The 24,848-nt window shown below is 57.1% G+C and overlaps 2 protein-coding genes across 4 annotated transcripts; both read right to left on the bottom strand.

Annotated features, from left to right (window-relative positions):
- Nucleotides 1-65: 65 nt before the first annotated feature.
- On the bottom strand, nt 66-6,783 carry LOC100349209 (tubulin alpha-3 chain). 2 transcript variants are annotated; one of them, XM_002723451.6, is made up of 5 exons: nt 6,627-6,783; nt 3,543-3,765; nt 2,634-2,782; nt 1,665-2,345; nt 66-429 (listed from the first exon to the last, which is right to left on the bottom strand). In XM_002723451.6, the coding sequence occupies exons 1-5, from the start codon at nt 6,756-6,758 to the stop codon at nt 133-135; spliced, it is 1,482 nt and encodes a 493-aa protein (XP_002723497.3). In that variant the 5' UTR covers nt 6,759-6,783; the 3' UTR covers nt 66-132. The 2 variants fall into 2 exon arrangements, with proteins under 2 accessions (XP_002723497.3, XP_089179321.1); XM_089323195.1 differs by lacking the exons at nt 2,634-2,782; nt 6,627-6,783 and having other exon boundaries at nt 3,543-3,677.
- A 2,134-nt stretch (nt 6,784-8,917) lies between these two features.
- LRRC74B (leucine rich repeat containing 74B) lies at nt 8,918-24,742 on the bottom strand. Of its 2 annotated transcripts, XM_008251876.5 has the most exons (9): nt 24,543-24,742; nt 23,786-23,928; nt 23,292-23,424; nt 22,193-22,399; nt 18,254-18,363; nt 17,285-17,400; nt 14,612-14,690; nt 13,109-13,204; nt 8,918-10,726 (listed from the first exon to the last, which is right to left on the bottom strand). In XM_008251876.5, the coding sequence occupies exons 1-9, from the start codon at nt 24,685-24,687 to the stop codon at nt 10,574-10,576; spliced, it is 1,182 nt and encodes a 393-aa protein (XP_008250098.1). In that variant the 5' UTR covers nt 24,688-24,742; the 3' UTR covers nt 8,918-10,573. The 2 variants fall into 2 exon arrangements, with proteins under 2 accessions (XP_008250098.1, XP_089179318.1); XM_089323192.1 differs by lacking the exons at nt 8,918-10,726; nt 13,109-13,204; nt 14,612-14,690; nt 17,285-17,400; nt 18,254-18,363 and adding an exon at nt 21,016-21,264.
- Nucleotides 24,743-24,848: the final 106 nt, after the last annotated feature.

The following is a 24,848-nucleotide window of genomic DNA, read 5'->3' as shown; positions in this document are numbered from 1 at the left end:
ACGGCTCTGCCCGAGACCCGCTTGGACGCACGCGTGTCAGAGTACAGCACACGACAGGCGATGGCTCAGTGCCCAAACTTTAATAGGTAAAATAGGTCCTGCAGTGACCCACTGGGAGGGGACCGCAGGTTCTCAGTACTCCTCCCCCTCCTCGGCCTCCGCCTCCACGGAGTCCACGCCCACCTCCTCGTAATCCTTCTCCAGGGCGGCCAGGTCCTCGCGGGCCTCGGAGAACTCCCCTTCCTCCATGCCTTCGCCCACGTACCAGTGCACGAAGGCCCGCTTGGCGTACATGAGGTCGAACTTGTGGTCCAGGCGGGCCCAGGCCTCGGCGATGGCCGTGGTGTTGCTCAGCATGCACACGGCCCGCTGCACCTTGGCCAGGTCGCCCCCGGGCACCACGGTGGGGGGCTGGTAGTTGATGCCCACCTGCCGGAGGAGGACACAGCAGTCAGAAAGGGCGGCTTACTTCTAAAGACAGGCACTGTGTGCCAGTTGAAAACGGCGCCCTGGGAACAGGCCCTTGGCATAGCAATTAAGACTCTGCTGGGGGGGGGGGGCATTGTGGCTTAGCGTAAGCCACTGCCCCCCGATGCCAGCATCCCATCATGGGCGCTAGTTCGAGTCCCGGATGCTCCACTTGTTTTTGTTTTTAAAGATTTATTTATTTATTTGAAAGTCAGAGTTACAGAAAGGGAGAGGGAGAGATCGTCCATCCGCTTGTTCACTCCCCAGATGGCTGCAATGGCTGGAGCTGTGCTGACCCGAAGCCAGGAGCTTCTTCCGGTTCTCCCACGTGGGTGCAGGGGCCCAAGGGCTTGGGGCATCGTCCACTGCTTTCCCAGACCACAGCGGAGAGCTGGATCAGAAGTGGAGCAGCTGGGACTTGAACTGGTCCCCATATGAGACGCTGGCACTACAGGCAGCTGCTTTAGCTGCTACGCCACAGCGCCAGCCCATGCTCCACTTCTAATCCAGATTCCTGCTAATGTGCCTGGGAAAGCAGCAGATGGCCCAAGTCCTGGGGCCCCTGCACCCATGTGGGAGACCTGGAGGAAGCTCCTGGCTCTGGAAGAGCCCACCTCTGGCAGTTGTGGCCATTTGGGGAGTGAACCAGCAGATGGAAGACCTCTCTCTCTCTGCCTCTGCCTCTCTGCAACTCTGCCTTTCAAATACATAAAACATATCTTGAAAGAAAAAAATAGGTCATCTGTGTCAAGCTGTCATGAAGGGGGCTGAGAGCGTCTAACAAGTGGTGTGTGATCAGAGGAAGCACAGCCCTCCACGTGGGAAAAGGCAGACACACTGCTCTGGGTTTCTCATGTCATTTTCCATCGGAATGATTCTGGAACTCGAAGCTCCCCCAATACACTGGAACTCATCAGAGCTTACAAATGTGGAATCCACAGCTTTGTCTATGGGGAAAATCACTGGGGACAAGGTTAAAAACCAAAGGGCATGAAGATGCAAACCAGGTGTGTCAGGGCACGCAGCCTGCTAATCACAGTACACCTCAGAGACTAGCTTTCTATTAGACATTTACTGAATTAATTTCTAAACTGGTTGTCATTGCAGTCTCCCCATGGGGTGTGGGCGTGGGGACAGCATTCTCCCAGAGGTCTGCTGCCCACTGACGGGGTGACACCTCCCGGCACCAGGCCTACCTTAAAGCCGGTGGGGCACCAGTCCACAAACTGGATGGTGCGCTTGGTCTTGATGGTGGCGATGGCCGCGTTGACGTCCTTCGGGACCACGTCGCCCCTGTACAGCATGCAGCAGGCCATGTACTTGCCGTGGCGAGGGTCGCACTTCACCATCTGATTGGCCGGCTCGAAGCAGGCGTTGGTGATCTCGGCCACGGACAGCTGCTCGTGGTAGGCCTTCTCCGCCGAGATGACCGGGGCGTAGGTGGCCAGCGGGAAGTGGATGCGGGGGTACGGCACCAGGTTGGTCTGGAACTCCGTCAAGTCCACATTCAGGGCCCCGTCAAATCGCAGGGAGGCCGTGATGGACGACACGATCTGCCCGATTAGGCGGTTGAGGTTGGTGTACGTGGGACGCTCGATGTCCAGGTTGCGCCGACAGATGTCATAGATGGCTTCATTGTCCACCATGAAGGCACAGTCGGAATGTTCCAGGGTCGTGTGGGTGGTCAGGATGGAGTTGTACGGCTCCACCACTGCCGTGGAAACCTGCGGCGCTGGGTAGATGGCAAACTCCAGCTTGGACTTCTTGCCATAGTCCACCGACAGCCGCTCCATGAGCAGAGACGCGAACCCGGAGCCGGTGCCGCCCCCAAAGCTGTGGAAGATGAGGAAGCCCTGCAGCCCCGTGCACAGGTCCGCCTGCAAGAAACCACACAGCGTGAGCGGGCCGGGCAGGCCGCGCCGCCCACCTGCCCCCAGCGGGCTCACTTCTCTCGGCCTCTGCAAGTTAACACAGACACAGCCATCCGCGGTGAACACGTGTTAGAACAGAAGCAAAGAAGCGCACGATAAGACCCACGCTGAGTCCCACACGCACCCTCCGCGGAGGCCTCTGCAGACTCGGTCAGGCTCCTGATCCTGGCCTGAGTTTTGGGGAGCGACCTCCCCTGCCAACCCAAGGCTGTGCGGGAGGAGGGCGCCCCCTACCAGTTTGCGGATGCGGTCCAGCACCAGGTCCACGATCTCCTTGCCGATGGTGTAGTGGCCCCTGGCATAATTGTTGGCCGCGTCTTCCTTCCCGGTGATCAGCTGCTCCGGGTGGAACAGCTGCCTGTACGTGCCCGTGCGCACCTCGTCTGCAGAGACACCAGGGAGGCGGGGCCTGCTGTACTCACCGAGACGGCGCGGCCGGCCCTGCTAGTTCCACACAGCACATGCTGTGCCCTGTAGCCCCCACGGCCCAAGTGTCTCAGAAAACGTCTGTGATGCAAAACCACCCATGCAATTCATGGATCTCAGCGGGTGAGTCAACTCACCGAGGGAATCCCAGAGTTCCCTGCTGCTGTGAAGGGACAGCAGCTCTCCCCCCTCACACGGGGACCGCTTTCTTTCAAGGAATAATTTAAAACTGGGCAGTGCCCAGGTCAGTGTGGCTTTGGCTGGGCAGTCCTGTCGGGGTTGCCCAGGTGCTCTGGGCCCCCCAGGCTGTGACACTGTCGTCCCCTGGCACACCCATCTCTCGGCAGCTCTCCTTCACATGACCTTGGGCTCTAAGCTGGGAGAACCACACGAATGCTCTACGCTGACCTTGTCATGTGGGAGATGCACCTCAAGACTCACGCACCAGCACACAGAGCACGGCGGCAGGGAGGGAACCAGCACACACGGGGTCTGCAGAAGCCACCGACCAAGGCCGAGGCAGCCCCCGGCACATCTCTCCGCGGCCCACCGTGTGCCGGCAGAGCAGCTGTGGGTCAGGGGCTGCCGAGTCGCACAGTCAGACTGTGCATCGTGAGCCTTTCGGTTCTCACTCAACAACAGCATGGGCTCCTGCAGCCGTTCTCTCTGCAAGGGAGCCCACGCCGGGCGTCCCACCTCCGGTGCCCGAGCACCTACCGACCACCGTGGGCTCCAGGTCCACAAACACGGCTCTGGGCACGTGCTTGCCCGCCCCCGTCTCACTGAAGAACGTGTTGAACGAGTCATCACCGCCACCGATGGTTTTGTCACTTGGCATCTGACCGTCGGGCTGAATGCCATGTTCAAGGCAGTACAACTCCCAGCAGGCGTTGCCGATCTGGACGCCCGCCTGCCCCACGTGGATAGAGATACACTCGCGCTGGGAACCAGAACATAAACGTGAAACTCGCTCATTGTCAGGCAAGCTGCGCTATAGGGCATGTGAAACCCTTTCATAGTGCATAACGCTTCAGTTTCTAGGGCTTTTTCAACTTTTATTTTCTACAATGGTTAGGTCACCCTTGTATCCTTGCTCACCCTAGCTATTAAGTGCCAGAGTTAGCCCTAGAACCTAAATGTCTGCCATCACACAAAAATCACATTATTTTAAAAGTCGGTGGCCATGTGACATCACCAATGAATCCCCGGGGCCAGCACTGTGGCACAGCAGGTAACGCCGCTGCCTGCAACATCTCCCGTCCCAGCTGCTCCACTTCCGATTCTGCTCCTTGCTAACAGCCTGGGAAGAGCAGTGGAAGATGACCCAAGTTTGGGCTCCTGTCTCCCTCAGGAGACCTGGATGAAGCTACTGCTCCTGGCTTCCGCCTGGCCCAGCCATGGCTGTTGCGGCCTTTTGGGGAGCAAACCAGTGGATGGGAGATCTCTATCTTCCCCCTACTCTCCCTGTAAGTCTGTGTTTCAACTAAGTAACTCTTTTTAAAAATTTATTTGAAATTAGACTAAAGAGACAGTGAACTCCCACGTCCTGGTTCACTCCACAACTGCCTAGGAGCAGAAACTCACTCCAGATCTCCCCTGTGGGCAGCAGGAGTCCAGTTACCTCTCAGGGTTTGCACGAGTCAGGACTCAGCAGTCAGAAGCCAGAACTGGGTTTAGAACCTGCTACTCTGTTGTGGGACACGAGCTTGTTAACCGGCATCTTAACTGCTAAACACTCAGCCCCCAATTGTACATTTCTTTAGTAAGCTCTCATCTCAGTAAACACCATTTCCAGGGCAGGCCTCTGGCACAGTACTACTAAAAGGGATGCTCGCACCCATTACCGAGTTCCTGGTTTGAGTCCCCGCGACACTGCTCCGATCCAGCTTCCCACCCTCTGCACCCTGGAAGGCTGCCAAGTGACAGCGCGAGTACCTGGGTCCCTGCCACCCGTGTGGCAGTTCCCGACTGAGTTCCAGGCTCTGGGGCTTGGCCTGCCCCATCCCTGGCTGTCTGTGCGATCTGGGGAGTGAACTAACAGAGGGAACGTTTCCGTCTCTCTTCTCTGCTATGGAGAGAACACTGCTGGGACTGTCTGAGTTGCAAGCTGACACACTAGGATTATTCAGACTTGGGTAGTTATTTAGGATCCTGTGTGTTGTTTTTAACTTTTTTTTTTTTTTTTGACAGAGTGGACAGTGAGAGAGAGAGACAGAGAGAAAGGTCTTCCTTTGCCGTTGGTTCACCCTCCAATGGCCGCTGCAGCAGGTGCGCTGTGCACCGCGCTGATCCGATGGCAGGAGCCAGGTGCTTCTCCAGGTCTCCCATGGGGTGCAGGGCCCAAGCACTTGGGCCATCCTCCACTGCACTCTCTGATCACAGCAGAGAGCTGGCCTGGAAGAGGGGCAACCGGGACAGAATCCGGTGCCCCGACCAGGACTAGAACCCGGTGTGCCGGTGCCGCAAGGCGGAGGATTAGCCTAGTGAGCCGCGGCGCCAGCCCTGTGTGTTGCTTTTAAACAAGTAACTTTTTACTTTAAAGAGTTATTTATTTATACAGAGAGGTAGAGGCGAAGAGAGAGGTCTTCCATCTGCTGGTTCACTCCCCAAATGGCCAGAACAGCTGGAACTGGGCCAATCCAAAGCCAGGAGCTTCTTCTGGGTCTCCCAGTGGGTGCAGGGGCCCAAGGACTTGGGCCATCTTCTGCTTTCCCAGGCCACAGCAGAGAGCTGGATCGGAACTGGAACAGCCAGGACCAGAACCAGCACCCATATGGGATGCCGGCACCGCAGGAGGAGGCTTCACCTGCTATGCTCAGCGCCGCCCCAGTGAATAAGCTTTTTAAAAGCTTCTCAAGGGTGGGCATTTGACACTGGTTAAGATGCCACTTGGCTTCCCACATCCAAATGTCTGGGTTTGAGTTTTGGCTCTGCTCCCAACTCCAGCTTCCTGGGAGGCGGCAGGGGACTGCTCAGGTACTCGGTCTCCTGACGCACACGTGGGAGACCGGCTGCCACCAGGGCTCCAACTTCAGGCTTCGGGCATGGCCCAGCAGCCTTGTCGCGGCCAGCTGGGGAGTGAACCAGCAAATGGAAGATCTTTGTCTTTCACACAAAATGGAGAATACAACTTTTCAGAACTCCTCAGTTGAATTTTTGTTTTAAAAGACCTGGAAAAGGGCAGAATCAGAGCGAGATCTTGCACCTGCTGCTTCACTCCCAAAATGGCTGCAATGGCCAGGGCTGGGCCAGGCCGAAGCCAGGGGCCTGGAACTACTGGGCAGGCCTTGGGCCACCTTCCACTGTCTCCCCAGCGCACGGGCAGGGAGCTGGATCGGCAGTGGAGCGGCCACGCCCGGAAGCGGCGCTCACGAGGCTGCCAGTCCCGAGGCGGGGCGGCCTAACCGCGGCCCACCACAGCGGCCGCTCAGTGGAAACTTCCAACAGGAGGAACAGCCCCGGCCGCAGGCACGAAGGCACTGCGGGCCCTCTAGGCGCAGGGATAAGCAGAGCCCACCGCTGCTCCCAGAGACTGACCACCTGACCCTGCCTGCCTCCATCAGCGCCCCGGCATCACTCGTGAAAACTAAGATCCCTCCCTCCCTCTCGCACCCGGCTGCGGCGGGCGCTCAGCCGCCGACTCCCAGGACAATCCGCCTTCATCCGGTCACCGCTGCCCTCAGACCCGAGAGCACCGGGGCCGCCCGGGGCCGCCCGCGCCCTGCCCCGGTCTTCTCTCCCACCCTCCTCTCTGGCCGCCTCTGTTGCGCCCGCCGGCCTGGGCCCGTCCCGGGACCCTACCATGCTGAACTTCGCCGCTGCCGCCGGACGCCGCTCCTGGGCTTCAACTGCCGCCGGAGCCACCACGGCGCACGCGCGCCCAACCGCCCCGAGCTGCCTCGTGCTGCCCCGGATTCGCTGGGGGGCAGTCATTGGTCCGGAGCCCCTCAAGGCGGGCCAAGGCTCCGGATCCTGCTTCCTATTGGCTGATGCGCGGCCAGCGGATCTGTGGCGCCTTCTGACTGGGTGTGGGTTTGGCGGGAAGGGCGCGGAGTGGCCGACGGCTGCACAGACCCGGGGCCTTCCGGGGGCATCCTCGGACGGTGAGGGCGGAAGCGCTGTGGTGGAGCTTGGGGCGTTGCCGGGCACCCAAGCCCCAGGTGTGCGATTGACTGGAGCAGGAGGAAGTGGGCTGTCCACCCGCTCCCCAGGCAGCCTAGGCTGTTCGCCTCCAGGCTCCTCGTTCGGTCTTTGCAGACATGGCCGCCTCCCAGAGGTCTACATCCCTGTGGACCCAGTCCTGGCACCCTGCTCTCTTTTCTCCCAGCAGGAAAGCCATTCCCGTTCAGCACTCAGGAGACCGGCAGGGTTTGATCGCTGCTTTTAGTGAGAAGGAATGAGTGTCCGGGCCACAGGAGCGGGAGGGTACCCCCTACTCCCAGAAGATGGGGTGGGGTGGGATCGAGTGCCCGCTTTGGTGGACTTCGGAAAAATTGTCAGATTTTTTTCGATTCTTACGGATCATCTTAAATTTATTTATTTTTCTTTTTAATTTGACAGAGTTAGTGAGAGCGAGAGAGAGAGAGGTCTTCTTTCCGTTGGTTCACTCCCCAAATGGCCGCCACGGCCAGCGCTGCGCCGATCCGAAGCCAGGTGCTTCCTCCTGGTCTCCCACGCGGGTGCAGGGACCCAAGGACCTGGGCCATCCTCCACTGCCCTCCCGGGCCACAGCAGAGAGCTGAACTGGAAGAGGAGTAACCAGGACTAGAACCTGGTGCCTATACGGGATGCCGGCACCGCAGGCGGAGGATTAACCTAGTGAGCCACGGCGCCGGCCCCAGGCAGAGACGTAACTACTTGAGCCATAACCTACTGCATCCCAGGATCACATTAGCAGGCAGCTGGATTGGAAGCAGAGTAGCCGGGACTCGAACCAGCACTCTGTTATGGGATGCAGGTATCCCAAGCAGTGGGTTAACCCACTGAGCCACCATGCCTGTTCTACTTTTCCTTTTATAAAATTTATTTATTTAAAAGATTTTCATTTTGTTTGAAGGCAGAGAGACATCTTAAATCCACTGATTCATTCCCCACATGCCCACAACAGATGGGGCTGGACCAGGCCTAAGTCAGCCTGGAACTGCATCCGGGTCTCTCAGGGCCCCAGTTCCTGAGTCATCGCTTGCTGCCTCCACAGGTGCACATCAGGAACAGCTGGATGGGAAGCAAGAGCAGCTGGGGCTCACAACAGGCACTCCTAGGCCGGCGCTGACCCAGCGTAGCAGGCAAAGCTGCAGCCTGCAGTACCAGCATCCAATATGGGCACCGATTCGAGTCCTGGCTGTTCCACTTCTGATCCAGCTCGCTGCTGTGGCCCGGGAGTGCAGTAGAGGATGGCCCAAGTCCTGGGGCCTCTGCACCCACATGGGAGACCCGGAAGAAGTCTCTCCTTCTCTCTGTGTGTAACTCTGACTTTCAAATGAATAAGTCTTTAAAACAAAAACAAAAACAAAAACAAAAACAGGCACTCCTATACGGGACATGGATATTATAACTGCTTTGTCAAACACCCAACTCCAGTCTTTCCCTTTGAAATGCGGCTTTATTGGAATACAATTTACATACTGTACTATTTGTTCATTTAAAGTATACAGTTCCATTGCTTTTACTATATGCACCACAGAACTGTAGAGCCATCACCATAGTCAATTTTGGAACTTTTTTTAATTTATTTTTTAAGGAACACAAATTTCATAAGGACAACATTAGGACTATAGTTATTCTTCCCACCATACCCCCCCTCCCACCTACACTCCACCCCTTCTCCTCCCCCTTCTCTCCTTCCCAGTCCCATTCTCCTTAAGATTCATTTTCGATTAACTTTGTACACAGAAGACCAACTCTATATTAAGTAAAGATTTGAATAATTTGCACACACATGCACACACACAAAAAACTGTTTGAGAACAAGTTTTACAGTGAACAGTGCACAGTGACTCCTGGTGTTTAACAATTAACACTCTTACGTATGACGTCTGGCTCCTGACATGAGCTGCCTAGGCTATGGAAGCCTTTTGAATCCACAATAGAACTTTCTTTTTTTTTTTTTTTTTTTTTTTTTTTTTTTTTTTTTTTTGACAGAGAGAGAAAGAGAGAGAGAGAGAGAGAGAGAGAAAGGTCTTCCTTTCTTTTGGTTTACCTCCCAAATGGCTGCTACAGCTGGGCATTGCGGCTGGCCCGCTGCGCCAATCCGAAGCCAGGAGCCAGGTGCTTCTTCCTGGTCTCCCACATGGGTGCAGGGCCTAAGCACTTGGGCCATCCTCCACTGCCTTCCCGGGCCACAGCAGAAGGCTGGACTGTAAGAGGAGCAACCAGGACTAGAACCTGGCGCCCATATGGGATGCTGGTGCCGCAGGCAGAGGATTAACCAAATAGAAGTTTAAAAAATGTATTTACTTGATTCATTTGAAAGGCATAGTGAGAGAGACAAAGAAGTCTTCCATCTGCTGGTTCACTCCCCAAATGTCCACAGCCATCATGAGCCTGGAACTCCTCCTGCGTCTCCCACATGGCTGGCAGGGGCCCAAGTACTAGGGCCATCTCCTGCTGCCTTCCCAGGTGCATTAGCAAGGGGCTGGATGGGGAGCAGCACTCCGACATGGGATGCCATACGTAAGTGGTGGCTTAACCCACTGTGCCGCAACACCAGCCCCTGGGCTTTCAGTGAATCATGACTGATTGCCTCCCTAAAGGGTTGTGCCAGTCTGTGGGGAGCAACTCGGACTAGACTAAGTTACTCGAATTAAGACTTATTCTATGCATCTGCTCTCCCACAATATGGCGCTGGGAGAGGAGTAAACAGCTTCTACGCAGCTGCCTCCAGTTCAACCAATAAGCAGCAGGACCTACTCCTGATTGGAGGAGAGCAGCGTACTTGGCGTGTGGGTAGCAGAGTTGGGATTGGTGGAAGAGGACTATAAAGGAGGAGAGAGACAACATGCACCAGGAACATCCGGGTAACATCTGAGCAGCCCCCGAGAGAGCCGGCTGGCGGTGTGCCGCTCCCCCGCGGAAGTGGGGAAGGTGGCAGGGGGAACCGCCCTTCCACGGAGGTGGAAGGGATGGCAGCCAACCCAGGAAGAACCAGCAGCAAACCCGGGAAGGGCCGAGCAGACAAAAGAACAGCGCAGGGTCCTGTGTCGTTCCTCCACGAAGAGGGGGAGCGACATAATGGTGCCGTGACTCGGATAGGAAGCCTAGGAGGCATAATGGTGCCGTGACTCAGATAGGAAACCTAGGCAGGGTTTAGTGTCGTTCCTCCGCGAAGAGGGGGAGCGACACCAGTCCACATTTGTTTAAGTAGCATTTGGAAATGCTAGCTGCACACTTCCTTGGAGATTTCCAGTCTCCCCAGCTGGTCAGGACACAGACCCCAGGAGGACAGAGGCTTCCTTGGGCGTCCGCTGTTCTGTGTCCAGCACAACGTGCAGCACGTGGGAGGGGTTTGTGCTGTGTGAATGAGAGCGAACAAAATCCCAGACGATCACCAGGAGGCACGGGGCAGAGAGGAGGGTACGGTGTCCCAGGGACTGCGAACGCCTGGGAGCTTAGCTCCCGGTGGACGGGGTTGGGTGGGTGGGGGTCTCTTTGTTGACACAAGTGTGGGTAGGGTGTGGGCGGTGGAGGAACCCTGCACGTGGAGCAGGAGGCGGCTGATTGGAGGAAATGAGGCCACGCTGCACAGTCACTTAGGGGACGGACGCTGATAGGGAGGGTCTGAAGCCGGGCGGCGATTCCTTCTTAGGCTCCGCTCGGCGAGCACCAGTCTTGATGCAAAGGCCTGGAAGGGTGACCCGCAGCGAGCCAGCGAGGTCGTCAAACTCTCTGTTCACCTGGACATCCTGAGGAGAAACCGTGACAAGGCAGTGGGTGTATTGCTTTCAGAGAACTTGACTTGTTCTTACACACACGCGCACACACACACACACACACACACACGTCTCCAAGAGGCTCTCTCTGGGTCATTTCTCTCCTTTGGGTGACAGTCACATATTCCCCAAGCCACGGGGACGGGAAAGGGGGGCTCTCCTGAGCTCTGTTCCTTCCCCCGGGGGTGGTTATGGTGAGCGTGTGCTGTCTGTGAAACCACACTGCAGGTGTGTGCGCTTTTCAGCATACTTGTGCTTCTCAATTAAAAAAAAAAAAGGGCTGACTGTGGCACAGCAGGTTAAGCTGCTGCCTACAACACCAGCATCTCAGAAGATCTCCAGGTCCAGTGCCGGCTGCTCCACGTCTTATCCTGCTCCCTTGCTAATGAGCCTGGGGAAAGTAGCAGAGGATGGCCCAAGTACTTGGGCACCTGTCACTCATGTCCGAGACCCGGATGGAGTTCCTGGCTTTTGGCTTCAGCCTGGTCCAGCCCTGGCTACTGTGGCCATTTGGGGAGTGAACCAGCAAATGGAAGATCTTTATCTCTCTGTGTGTAATTCTGCATTTCAAATAAATAAAATAAAAAAATTTTAAGTAAAGCGGTCGAGGAGAAGGCAGTAAGCACTGTCTTCTCTGTGAGTGCCTTCCAGGGTCTGTGCCCTCAGCTAGTGACTCACAGTGACTCTTGGGGGTGGTGTCAGTTCCACATCACATAAAAACAAGGGTGGGGGCCGGCTCTGCGGCTCACTAGGCTAATCCTCCACCTGCGGCACCGGCACCCCGGGTTCTAGTCCTGCTCGGGGCGCCGGATTCTGTTCCGGTTGCCCCTCTTCCAGGCCAGCTCTCTGCTGTGGCCTGGGAAGGCAGTGGAGGATGGCCCAAGTGCTTGGGCCCTGCACCCACGTGGGAGACCAGGAGGAAGCACCTGGCTCCTGGCTTCAGATCGGCGCAGTGCGCCGGCCGTGGCAGCCACTTGGGGGGTCAACCAATGGAAAAGGAAAACCTTTGTCTCTCTCTCTCTCTCACTGTCTAACTCTGCCTGTCAAAACAACAAGAACAACATCAACAACAAGAACAACAAAACAAGGGTGGGGAGGGGCCATTTTGCTTAGCAGGGAAGGCACCCATGTCCCACGCTGGAGCTCCTGGGTCCATTCCCAGCTCTGTCTCCTGCCTCTAGTTTCCTGCTAATGCAGTCCCTGGGAGGCAGTGGAGATTGCGCTACAGCTCGGTCCCTTCCACCCACAGGAAAGGCCTGGATGAGTTCTGCCTCTCAGTTGTGGCATTTTCGGAGTGAGTCACCAAATGGGAGCTCTGTCTCTGCCTCTAAATTAATTTTTTTTTGGTGCTGGCACTGTGGCTGAGCAGGTAAAGATTCCATCTGCAGTCCTGGCATTCCATATGAGTGCTGGTTCGAGTCCCGGCTGCTCTATCTCCGACCCAGCTCCCTGCTAATGCACCTGGGGAAGCAGAAGATGGCCCAAGTACCGGGGCCCCTGCACCCACATGGGAGACCTGGAAGAAGCTCCTGTCACCTGGCTTCAGATTTAGCCCAGCTAGGGGAGTGAACCAGTGGATGGAAGATCTCTCTCTCACTCACTTGCTCTCTGTATCTCTGCCTTTCTTTTTTCTTTCTTTTCTTTTCTTTTCTTTTCTTTTTTTTTTTTTTGACAGGCAGAGTGGACAGTGAGAGAGAGACAGAGAGAAAGGTCTTCCTTTTGCCGTTGGTTCACCCTCCAATGGCCGCCGCGGCCAGCCCACCACGCTGATCCGAAGGCAGAAGCCAGGTGCTTCTCCTGGTCTCCCAGAGGGGCAACCGGGACAGAATTCGGCACCCTGACTGGGACTAGAACCTGGTTTGCCGGTGCTGCAAGGCGGAGGATTAGCCTAGTGAGCCATGGCACCGGCAAAGCCTTTCAAATACATAAATCTTTTTTAAAAAATTTAAATGCAAAATTGAATTGTAAAGGGGACCCAATCTCCCTCACAGTCACAAAGGAGCGTTTTCACCATCACAGTCTACTTGCAAGCAGTCCAGGCCAGGAGCAAAGACAAGAACAGCTTGCACGGTGCTGGCCCTGCAGACCAACGAAGGGTGGCATCGTGTCCCCAGAATCCCACCTTTTCTCACTCAGCCAATGAAGAACTCAGGCAGGGGCCCAAGACAAAAACCACAGCAGGGTCAGCCCAGAGCGGGAGCAGGGCTGGGGTTGGCACGCCCTCACCGCCTGCCTGTGCCACGCTGTGTCGTGGGCAGAGCGCTTCATTTCTCTCACCCCCACTTTCTTCCTCTGAAACAGACCTCCCCGGGCTGTAGGGAGCATCAGAGACCAGGTTTACGACAAAGCTCTTACAGAGACGTCCAGCAGTTCAAGGGCAGATGCAGGGTTGTCCCGGACAGCCTTGAGAAGACCGAAGCAGCCTTCCGTGCGCACAGGGTTCCTGGTCACCTAGGAAACCCACACAAAACAAAGGCAAGCGGGGTTGGGGCAGGCTGGAGTGGGGCGGGGAAGGCTGGCCCCAGGTGTCTCCGTGGGGCCCAGTGCCCTGGATGAGGCTGCCGGGCTGGGGAGGAGAGGCGGGAAGCGGACACCGACCGAGCACCCACCCAGTGTCTAGCTCTATGTTGGGCACCGAAAATACAGACACAAGAAGACGCTGTGGCCCTTACAGAGCTCACTCACGGCCGGGGAGAGGAGAACAGGGCGCACCACAACAATGCAGTGTGATGCGTGCCCTTCTACCCGGGAGAACACACCTGAGGTTACAGGGTTACAGGTGAGGTGGGTGTTTCAGCAACAGCAGCCAGAGCAAAAGTGCAAGTGAAAAACAGCACCGTGTGTGTGTGTGTGTGTGTGTGTGTGTAGATTTCTGAGCAACTTGGCATGAGAACCGTGAACTTGGGAGAGGTTGTTAGCAGGACCCAGATTCCCACAAGCCCTGCTGTGATTCATCCAGTGGGGACCTGCTGAAGGATTTAGTGCGGGGAGTGACTGGGAGGTGGGAAAGTGAAAAGAGGCTGGAGCCCGCAGCCTGAGCACTCACTCTGTAGGAGGGGACAGGCTAGGAGGGAAGATGGGGTGGGGTGGGGGGATGGGTCCAGCCCTGGGCCTCAGCTTCCATCCTGAGGAACGGCAGCCCTGAGAGCAGTGATGGGTTCAGGCTGGCCTCTCAGAGCTGACTTGACGGTGGCACTTTAGAGGGGGACTGTCCAGTAGGTGGCTGGGAACGCAGATCCGGGCTTGAGGGTGAAGTCTGGATTCCTGCTGTGGGGGAGGTGGGAGAGCTATGGCGAAGCCCGAGGGTGGGCAGCGGAGGGCAAGGCAGAGCCGGATGCCCCTGCAGCGGGCGTGACTGTCCCCCAGCACGTGCTGCTGGCACAGTGGTCCTCCCACACCCATGCCACCCTCACCTGGCTCCTTCCCTTCTCTGTCTCAGAACCCCTGCTGGGCACACAGGACCTCAGGGAGGCTCTGAGCAGTGCCCAGCAGTCAAGACTGGCCCTGGCTTCCATGGGGGTGTGCAGGAAAAGCAGCGAAGAAGACGGGGCAGCACGGGGAGCCCCAGCCACCCTCCGCATCTCAGCGGGCTGGGGAGCAAGCGCAGAGAGGAGGATGGGGAGCCACTGTTCAGGGCGGAGAGAGGAAGACAATGAAGAACAGTCACTGGCCCGATGGCAGGTGGGGGTGTGGAGGGCAGGGGGAGGAAGCGGCCCCAGGAGGAAGCCAGAGACCACCCCCACTACAACTTGGACCCTGGAGCCTGTGTACCCCGCCCTTTTGCTACCCTTGGGATGGGGGGACGTGGCAGGGGAGGGATCGGGGTGTTGGGGCCTCCCCACTCAGATTCCCACTCACGACAAGAATCCTTAGGGTCTGGTTGACCCGGAGGCCCAGGCCCAGGCTCTGGGCTCCAGCTGCAGAGATGCGGTTGTTGCTGTAACAGAAGACAGTGGCGCTGAGCCCCCTGGCCCAGGGTCCCCGCTGGAGCTGCAGCCGAATCCAGCAGGTTCACGTCTACATTCTAGGCCTCTGTCCACCCCCAGGGCTTCGGCGGCCAATGTGGAAAAGATGGCCAAGATGTTGCCTCCCAGGGTGCAGGGGCTCTCAGGCAGCAAACGCACGCAGAGGCCTGCCCGCCACCCTCCTGCCCCAGGTCTCCACCAGCTGCTGCTTCTGGCCCACTGAGCTCATTAGGCCCGCCCACATGCTCTGGCCCAGCTGGGCCCGTCCCTGTCACCATGACAGCATCTGTTCTGGAAAAACACACGGCTTCCTGTCCATGTCCTTTCCTCCTGCTGGACCCAAACTGCAGATCTCAGCGCTGCTGTGAGTCACTTTGTCTTCGGAGCCACTCCCACTTCTTTTTAAAGATTGTATGTATTTCCATTTTACTTGAAAGGCAGACACACACACACACACACACAGCTTTCATCTACTAGTTCCCTCCTCAATTACCTGCAATCACCAGGGCTGGGCCAGGCCAAAGCCAGGAACCCAGATTCTCCATCTGGGTCTTCTGTGTGGCTGGCAGGGACCCAGAAGTCCTTGGCCATCACCTGCTGCCTCCCAGGCACACTGGCAGGAAGCTGGATCAGAAGCAAAGGAGCTGGCACTCTAACGTGGGATGAGGGCGGCCCAAACAGGGACTCCATCCGTCCAACTCCCACTTCTGTACCTTGAATCTCAGCATCTCTTGTGGAGGCCAACAGCCTTGGCTCATCCCATGGGCAAGAAGAGGGGGCAAGATCAAGGGGACCTCCTTGCCCACAGGGGAGGGGCATGGCCTGCCTGGACTCTGTCTCTTTCCTTCTCTCACGCCCCATTCCTCATCCCTGTCCGTGGTTACCTGCCAATGCTGAGACCCCATTTGACTGGGAAGGGTGCCTCACACAGCGTAGGCACCTAGCCATCACATGTTTTCTGTTTTGTTTTTTATTTATGTATTTTATTTGAAAGGCAGAGTTACAGAGAGAGAGAGTGAGAGAGACAGAGACAGAGATGTTTCATCCACTGGTTCACTCCCCAAAAGACCGCGACAGCCGGGGCTGGGCCAGGCTGAAGCCAGGAGCCAGGAGGTTTTTTTTGGGTCTCCCACATGATTGGCAGGGGCCAAAGCAAGTTGGGCCATCCTCTGCTGCTTTTCCCAGGCCATGAGAAGGGAGCTGGATGGGAAGTGGAGCAGCCGGGACTCAAACTAGCGCCCATATGGGGTGCCAGCGCTGGAGGCGGCCACTTTACCTGTTATGTCATGAGGCCGCCCCCTCGCATGTTGAGGCAAGCACATGCACCAGCCACGTGGCGGGCCCTGCCAGGCCTGCACTGAGACCTGTGACGATGCGTCTCGCTCACAGCTTCGTGACCCCCCACCTCTACTTTAGTCACAAGTCTCAATGTGTAAATCATGAGGTTGAGTAAAAAAGACAGAGCTGGGTACTTAGGAATTGTGGCTCAAGCCCCATCCTGGGTAGACTGTGGTTGATCTGGAAATTAAAGAGATTTGGTGTGGGGGGCTGGCTCTGTGGCACAGCGAGTTAAGCTGCCACCTGTGATGCTGGCATCCCATATTGGATACCAGAGCACCAGTTGGAGTCCCAGCTGCTCCACTTCCAATCCAGTTCTCTGCCAATGCACCTGAGAAAGCAACAGAAGATGGCCCAAGTACCTGGGCCCTTGCCACCCATATGGGAGACCCATGTGGGAGACCAGGTTTCTTCCTTTGGCCTGGTCCAGCCCTGGCCATTGTGACCATTTGGGGAATGAACTAGCAGATGCAAGATCTCTCTGTCTCTTCTGCTGTCTCTCTCACTCTGCCTTTCAAATAAATAAAAATAAATCTTGGTGTTGCGGCACAACAGGTTAAACCACTGCCCATGAGACCAGCATCCCTTATGAGTGCTGGCTCCAGCCCCAGCTGCTCCACTTCTGACCCAGCTTACCTGCTAATGTGCCTAGGAAAGCAGTGGAGGAAGGTCCAAGTGCCTGAGCCTCAGCCACCCATGTGGGAGACCTGCATGGAGTTCCTGGTTCCTGCCTTGAGCTCGGCCCAGTCCTGGCTATTGTGGGCATTTGGGGAGTGAGCCAGCAAACGGAAGATCTGTCTCCTCGTTTCTCTTTGTTACTCTGCCTTTTTTTTTGACAGGCAGAGTTAGTGAGAGAGAGAAAGACAGAGTGAAAGGTCTTCGTTTAGTTGGTCCACCCCCCAAATGGCCACTATGGCTGGCACGCTGCGCCAATCCGAAGCCAGGAGCCAGGTACTTCCTCCTGGTCTCCCATGTGGGTACAGGGCCCAAGCACCTGGGCCATCCTCCACTGCCTTCCCGGGCCACAGCAGAGAACTGGACTGGAAGCGGAGCAACCAGGACAGAATCTGGTGCCCCAACCGGGACTAGAACCCAGGGTACCAGCGCCGCAGGTGGAGGATTAGCCTAGTGAGTTGCGACACCGGCCTGTTACTCTGCCTTTCAAATAAATAATAAAAAAATTTTAAATGGCCCTGGGGTCCCTGGGGCAGCACCTGGTGCTCCTCACCTCATGTTGAGTTCCTCCAGCACGTTGTTGGTCTTGAGGGCCTCACCCACTGCAGAGGCTCCAGGGTCCCCAAAGCCATTGTGTGAGACATCCAGAACTTTAAGGAAGATGTTTGCCTGGAACAACAAAGAGCAGGCCACAGGGCCAGATCCCACCACGGAAAATGCCAGGCTGGCCACGACCCTTGAGCTCAGGAGGCCCGAGGTACACAGTGTGGAAGGACACTGCCCCCCCTGCCCCCATTAGCGTGGCTCGGACAGTGGTGAGCAGATCTGAATGGCCCCAACAGGGGATGGCGATGTGTAGATGCGACGGACCACCCAGAGACCAAGCAGCTCCAGGTCCCGGAGACACAGTGATCAGACTCCACACCCACTTGGGGTACGGAGGGCAGGGCCCTGGGACACAGAGCAGTCCCAAGGGCCCAGCAGAGGCCCCAGGGCAGGGATGTGCACTCTGGGAAAACAGCCTCACCTGCCGCCTTGTGGGACAGGGCAGCAGCTGTCATTCTCCAAAGATGACCCCACAAAGTTGGTGGCACTGGGGACACTGGAGGCACCTTGTGCCACCCTGGCAGGCTGGAGCCACCCATGGCCACAGCCCGTGAGCAGCAACATCCAGGGAGTAGGTGGGATGTCTTGCGAGGCGTTCAAGGGAACACGGGGGACGTCTTGTTGGGGTCGCATCTGCATCGGCCCCAACAGTGAGCCTGCGTCACCAGAGTGCACAGATGTGTCGCAAAGTCTGGGAGAGGGGCATGACACACAGTTGGGGACCCTTGGGTGAATGACCTATTACAGTCCTTAGATGGGAGCAGAGCAAATTAAAGTTCCCTAAAGAAAAACCCTTTGAGCTCTGTTGGAAGAACCAAGGTTCCTTTCTGAAGAGTGGCAAAGACAAGCAGCTGGTCCCTGGGACACTTGCCCCAGAGGGCATGCCTGAGGGACCACCTACACGTGGGCCTCGTACCTCTAGTGCCCTGGCAAATGCTACGGCTCCCGGGCCTCGGAGGTGATTCCAGCTTAGGTTAAGCTCAGTGAGTCCTGTGTTTTCTGCCAGAGCTGGTGCAAGGGTCTCCCCTTTAGAAACAACAAGGGAGACCTTCTTAGTCACTCTGTCCATTCCTTCAGAAAACCATACTGCCGGGGGGTCTTTAGCCTAGCGTTGGAGACACCCACAGCCTGGGTTCAATTCCTGGCTCTGGCTCCAGTTCCAGAGTCCGGCTTTCTACTAAGGCAGACCCTGAGAGGCAGCGGCTGATGGTTCAAGTGCTTGGGTCCCTGCCACCCCTGTGGGAGACCAGGATTGAGATCCTGGCTTCAGCCTGGCCAGACCCCAGCTGTTGCAGGCCACTGCAGAATGGGTCAGTAGCTGGGAGTTCTCTGTCTCTACCTCTCAAATACATTTTTTCTTTTTTTTTTCTTTCTTTCTTTCTTTCTTTCTTTCTTTCTTTCTTTCTTTTTCTTTTTCTTTTTTCTTTTTTCTTTTTTCTTTTTTTGACAGGCAGAGTGGACAGTGAGAGAGAGACAGAGAGAAAGGTCTTCCTTTTCCATTGGTTCACCCCGCAATGGCTGCTGCAGCTGCTGCACCGCGCTGATCCAAAGGCAGAGCCAGGTGCTTCTCCTGGTCTCCCATGGGGTGCAGGGCCCAAGCACTTGGGTCATCCTCCACTGCACTCCCAGGCCACAGCAGAGAGCTGGCCTGGAAGAGGAGCAACCGGGACAGAACCGGTGCCCCAACTGGGTCTAGAACCCGGGGTGCCGGCGCCACAGGCAGAGGATTAGCCTAGTGAGCCATGGCGCTGGCCTCAAATACATTTTTTTTAAAGAGACCTTGGGGCTGGCACTGTGCCGTAGTGGGTAGAGCCGCTGCCTGCAGTGCCAGCATCCCATATGGACGCCCGTTTGAGTCCCAGCTGCTCCACTTCCAATCCAGCTCCTTGCTATGGCCTGGGAAAACAGTGGAAGATGCCCCAAGTCCTTGGGCCCCCGCATCCAGTGGGAGACCTGGAAGAAGCTCCTGGATCCTGGCTTCGGATCAGCCCCGCTCTGATCGTTGCAGCCATCTGGAGAACGAACCAGTGGGTAGAACACCGTGGCCCCCACCTCTGCCTCTCTGTAACTCTGTCTTTCAAATAAATCTTTAAGTGGGAGGGGGGGCGCTGTGGCTCACTTGGTAAATCCTCCGCCTGCGGCGCCAGCATCCTATATGGGCACCAGTTCTAGTTCCAGCTGCTCCTCTTCCAGTCCAGCTCTCTGCTGTGGCCCGGGAAGGCAGTGGAGGATGGCCCAGGTGCTTGGACCCTGCACCCGTATGGGAGACCGGGGGGGAGGCCCCTGGCTCCTGGCTTCGGATTGGCGAGGTTCCAGCCATTGTGGCCATTTGGGGGGTGAACCAATGTCAAATAAAGAGAGAGAGAGAGAGAGAGAGAGAGAGAGAGAGAGAGCGCTTGGGCTGGGAGACCTTGGAGTGCTGGAGCCGTAGTCTGGGTGAAAGGTGACAAAGCTGGCACATGTGTGGTGTGGATAAGGTAGAGATGATAGAGAAAGCAAGGGGATGGTGCTGGGCAAAGAAACCCTGGGGGAGAGTTAGCCTGTAAACCAGGAAGCATCCCAGCCCCGGGTCTGCTCTCCCCTCTGTCATCACTCGGCCAGTCTGACCTGCTCCCCGTCCCTGTACACCAGCACTGCGCCAAGAGCCCTTCATCTGTGCAAGAGCCAAGCTCACGCCTTGCCCGCCCAGCCCCACGTCCACCGTGCTCCCACTCTTCCAGGATCCGACTCATCGCTGCCTGGCCGGTCTCTGCCCCCAGGCTGGGAGTCCCTCCTCCTGGATCTGACCCAGCACAGGTCTCATGAGATTTGCTTGAAAAGGAAAAAAGAAAAAAGAAAAGAATGCAAGGAAGAAAAAAACCGATGGCTCAACCAGAGCTGGGCCAGCTGCGTGGCAGCTGACGCTTTTAGCACCTTGGAGAGCTCCCTGCACTGCAGAGGGAGGGGAGGACTCCGCCCTGGCCCAGGGCGCCCAGGATGGGCCCCGCATCTGATACCTGTAGGCTCTCATACCAGGGAAGCTTCCTGCTTCCACAGAATTGGGAGGGGCGGCCAGCGGTGCCCCCTTTTGCGGGGAAGCCTCTCCTTGGCTGAATAGCTGAAGGGTGAGAAGGTTCTTTCTTCCACAGGCCGAAACCCTGCCAGTGCTTGGTCTCATGAGCCCTGAAGCCACCCTTTGGCAGCAGCAGCACTGTCACCATGGATCAAGCCTCTCACCCCCAGGGGAATTGGGCCCAGCCACAGAACCCCTCTCAGGAAAACAAGGGGGCCGCATGAGCCCATCCTTCCCCCAGCCCCACCCTGCCTCCCCCCACCCAGTGCATGCGTGTGAGTTTTTGCAGCAGTGGCAGGATCTCTGCCCACACACAGGCCTAGAGACCTCGAGAGACACCTCTATTTATTGTAGCCAAGTCTCTCAAGTCCGCCTCTCTTTCATTTCAAGACTCCCCGCTCTAATGTTCTCAGACTGGCTCTGGAAGTTTCTCACAGGCCAAGGCTTGTGCCGCCTACCTCGTTCAGAGCAGCCTGAGACAAAGCCGCTATTCTTGGATCTTCCACATGAGACAATTCTCCTGGGACATCCATTAAAATGCAGATCTACAGGCACTTCCTCAACAGTATGGTTCAGCTGGTCCAGGGCCCAGGATCCTGTATTCTTAATGCAGGGTCCCAGGTGGATTTTTTTTTTTGGATTATTTTATTTGAAAGGCAGAGTTAGACATACACACATACACAAACACACACACACAGAAATATCTTCTATCTTCTAGCTCACTCCCTAAATGGCTCCAACACCCAGGGCTGGGCCAGGCTGAAGCCGGGAGCCAGGAGCCAGGAGCCAGGAGCGTCTTCCCGGTCTCCCACATAGGTGCAGGGTCTCAAGCACTTGGGCCATCTTCCGCTGCTTTTCTCAGGTGCATGAGGGAGCTGGATTGGAAGTAGAGCAGCTGAGAATCAAACTGGCGCCCATGTGAGATGCTAGCATTGCAGGTGGCACTTAATCTGCTACTCCATAGCACTGCCCTCCCTTTTAAAGAGAATCATTTTATTTGAAAGGCAGAGTTACAGAGAGAGAGAGAGAGAGAGAGACAGAGACAGAGACAGAGAGAGCAAGCCACCTTCCATCTGTTGGTTGACTCCCCAGACAGCCGTGGCTGTGCCAGGCCAAAGCCTGAAGCCAGGAGCTTCATCTGGGTCTCCCATGTGGGTGCAGGGGCCCAAGGACTTGGGCCATCTTCCACTGCTTTCCCCAGGTGCATTAGCAGGGAGCTGGATCAGAAGTGGAGCATCTGAGACTCAAACCAGAGCCCATAAGGGATACTGGTGTTGCAGGCAGCAGCTTAATCCATTATGCACAACACTACCCTTTCCTCTCTCCTGCAGGTGATTCTTATGATTGATTGGAACATCTGGGGATGGGCACGTAGCAGTACATATTCCTGGCAAAGCAGACAGCCTGTGCAAAGGCCCTGGGGCATGAGAGCAATGAGATAAAGGAGCTCCATCCAGGTCTCTCACAGCACTTGGGGTAGAATTTCACGTCTTTTGCCCTGTAGCACCTCTCCCCTTGCATCCTCCCCCACAGCCTGGCCATGACCCCCTGGCTCACCAGCCTGGTCTCACTGGCGTCTGTCTGTCTGGGAAACAGGTCTGGATGTCCCCATTCTTCTGCTTGACTGATCTTGCTACGGCTGATTCCTTCCCAGCCTGTATCATTTCGTCTTAAGCGTCCCTCCTTAGAGAGGCCTCCCCAGACATCCCTTTAAAACCAGGGACTCCCTGGATTCTCCTCCAGGACCAAGGACGATGAGCTCTGATGCTCCACGGTGACCTTGGGCTGCCGGGTGTTTGTTACCTGCTTGCTCATTCAGTTGGTTATAGCTGAGGTCTAAGAACTTCAGGCCTGTGTGGGCCAGCAGGAGCTCAGCAAGATACCGGGCCGCCTGCTCCTCCAGCCCGTTTCCTGCCAGCCACAGCTTCTGCACACTCTGGTTCCCTGAGAGGCCGGCACAGAGAGCCTGGGCCCCTGCTGCTCCCAGCTGGTTCTCAGACAGGTCCACATCTGAGGGCCGACAGCATTCTCTGGTCAGTGGGACGCAGAGGCACAGGAGCCACCCTCCTCCACCTCCCTCCATTCCCCCAACCCTCCAGGCTGGAGGCAAAGGGAGACCCTGTGCGGTCGGACTGGTCTGGGGTTGCACGGTGGTCGTGTCCCCCATCAGCTGGGTCCCAGTGGACCCCTGATGCCTCCCTCCCTATGAGTCTATGAGCTGTTGTGTCAAGGGTTAAAAGCACCTGTCAGGTGGTGCTGTGGCAGAGGCGAGCCACCCCGCTGACAGCTGGCTCCCACAGCGACAGCAGCCACGCACAGAGGCCCCCACAGCCAGAGGCCAGCAGGCATCGGCCGGGTGGCCGAGCACAGGGCGCGCATGTGGATCAGCTGCTCGGCTGACCACTTCACAAACACAGTTTGGCTCCATGTTCACCACAACCCCGAGGGCTACGTGGTGTACTTGGAGCCATTTTGCAGGGTGGAAACCAAGGCTCTGAGAGTTCAAGTGGCTTGTGCATGTCACCCCACACAGCAGTGGCAGAGCCAGCATTTGGATTTGGCCCCACTGAACCCCTACCTTGTGTCCCCTCTCTCACCATGCCCACCCCATTCTCTCTGTCTCCAAAGACTCTCGCACCCCACACACAGGCACTGGGGGACCTCCAGATGCTGAGGTGCTGGCCAGCAGAGGAGGGGTTGGGTTGGGGTCCAGACTGGGTGCACTGCCGAGAGCCTAACTCCACCCCATGTGCCCCACCCTGTGATGAAGCCCCTCCCCCTGTCCCCAGCAGCACCAGCAGGGCCCAGATAAGAAGGCCTGGCTTAGGGGCTGTGTGTGGGACTGCATCTCTGAGCAATGGGAAGACTAAAGCCCGCCATCGGCCCTCAGCACAGCACCTACCACAGATGCTACTGGTTTTGCTCAAGGCACCTGCCAAGGCCTTTGCACCGGCCCCACGGAGTCCATTGTCCCGAAGATCCAGACGCTTGACGTAAGGGATGGAGGCCAATGTGGGAGCCAGGGCGCGGGCCCCCTGGGACGGAACACAGGGGTCTGAGGGGCCAGACACAGCTGCCCACTACCCAGCCTCATATACCCAGGGCTCGGTCCATTTGACGCCTTGCAACTGAGAACTGTCCCCTTCCCATGTGCCGTCTCCCAAGGGACCCCTGCTTCTCCTTCCATAAGGCACCCCAATCTCACATCCTGGAACCAGGCTCCCCAGCCCTCTCACTGATCCGTCACAGCCTCGGTCCCAGGTCCCTGGCACAGAGGAAGTGGGGAATGTGGGTTGGACTCAGGTGTGGGATGGGCTCATGGAGGGGCACTCCCGCTGCTCTTGTCTCCTGGGTCCTTCCTCTCCAAGCCTGGCCCCGGGTTTCTTCCAGGGGTACCTGGGGCCCCAGGCCACGGTGCCGCAGGTTCAGCTCTGGGGTGTTCCCTTGGCGCAGAAAGCAAGAAGCAGGCACAACGCCATGGGCCCGGCAAGACCTCAGGTAGAGGGTGTCTCTGGCGAGTTCTCCACTCCCAGGGGTGCCTGAAAGAAGACAAGAGGACCACGGTGGACTCCCTCACAGGTCAGCCACCTGCCTCCTCCCCTGCCCTCTGTGATTGAACAGCCTTTGTTTCCCGTGCTAGTGGGACTGATTGTTCCATATTACAGATGAGCACATGGGGGCTCAGAGACAGCAAATCCCTTCCCCAGAGTCGCCCAGGCAGTCAAGAGTCAGGATAGGATTAGGATTAGATCCCGCCTGCCTGTTGTGTCTTCCTCACCTCCTCCTGCCCCCCCAGTGCAGACCACCAGTGTTTTACGGACAGCTGTTGGGGTGGGGTGGTGGGCTGGACACTGTAAATTCTATCTATCAGCTTAGTTCTTCCTGCGGGTTCAGACAACCCAGCTCTAAATCCATCTCAGGGCGGGATCCCCCTTCGGAGCACTGTTCGTGCACTCTGCGTTTAGGCGTTGTTCTAGAAATGGTCCAGCCGGGGAGAGCGCGGGGCCGCGGGGGCCACCGGCTGTCCGGAAGGGGCCCCATGCCAAGATCCGCTCCTGACGGAACAGGGGTCTCCAGCGCGCCCCCCGCCCCACCACGGAAGAAGCTCTCAAATGAAACAAGTCTGCTCCCACCCCCCAAGTCTAGGGGGCACCTGCTGTCTCCAGATCGGAGTCCGAATCCGGGCCCTCCTCGGCCTCCCTGAGCCCTGCCACACGCCCAGCGCCCGACACCCGCTCTTTGTCCCGCTCTTCATCTTCTCCAGGTCTCTCACAAGGACCCCTAATCGCTGCGTCCATTCCGCAAGCTGCCAGAGGCTGGGAGAGCGCGTTGCGTCGCGTCGCGCCTAGAACTCTGCCCGGGGATGTGGGCGGGCCCTGTGGCAGCACTGACCAATAGAATATGGCGTACGGCGAACGGGTTCCCTCAGCAGCCAATAGCGATGCTCCTCCCGCCTCCC

The sequence above is a fragment of the Oryctolagus cuniculus genome, chromosome 21 (assembly GCF_051225735.1).
Source record: "Oryctolagus cuniculus isolate XC-2025 breed Fujian yellow rabbit chromosome 21, ASM5122573v1, whole genome shotgun sequence".
Classification (NCBI taxonomy): Eukaryota; Metazoa; Chordata; class Mammalia; order Lagomorpha; family Leporidae; genus Oryctolagus; species Oryctolagus cuniculus.
Note: the sequence above shows the minus strand (reverse complement) of the source record. Positions and strands in the feature narration are given on the sequence as shown.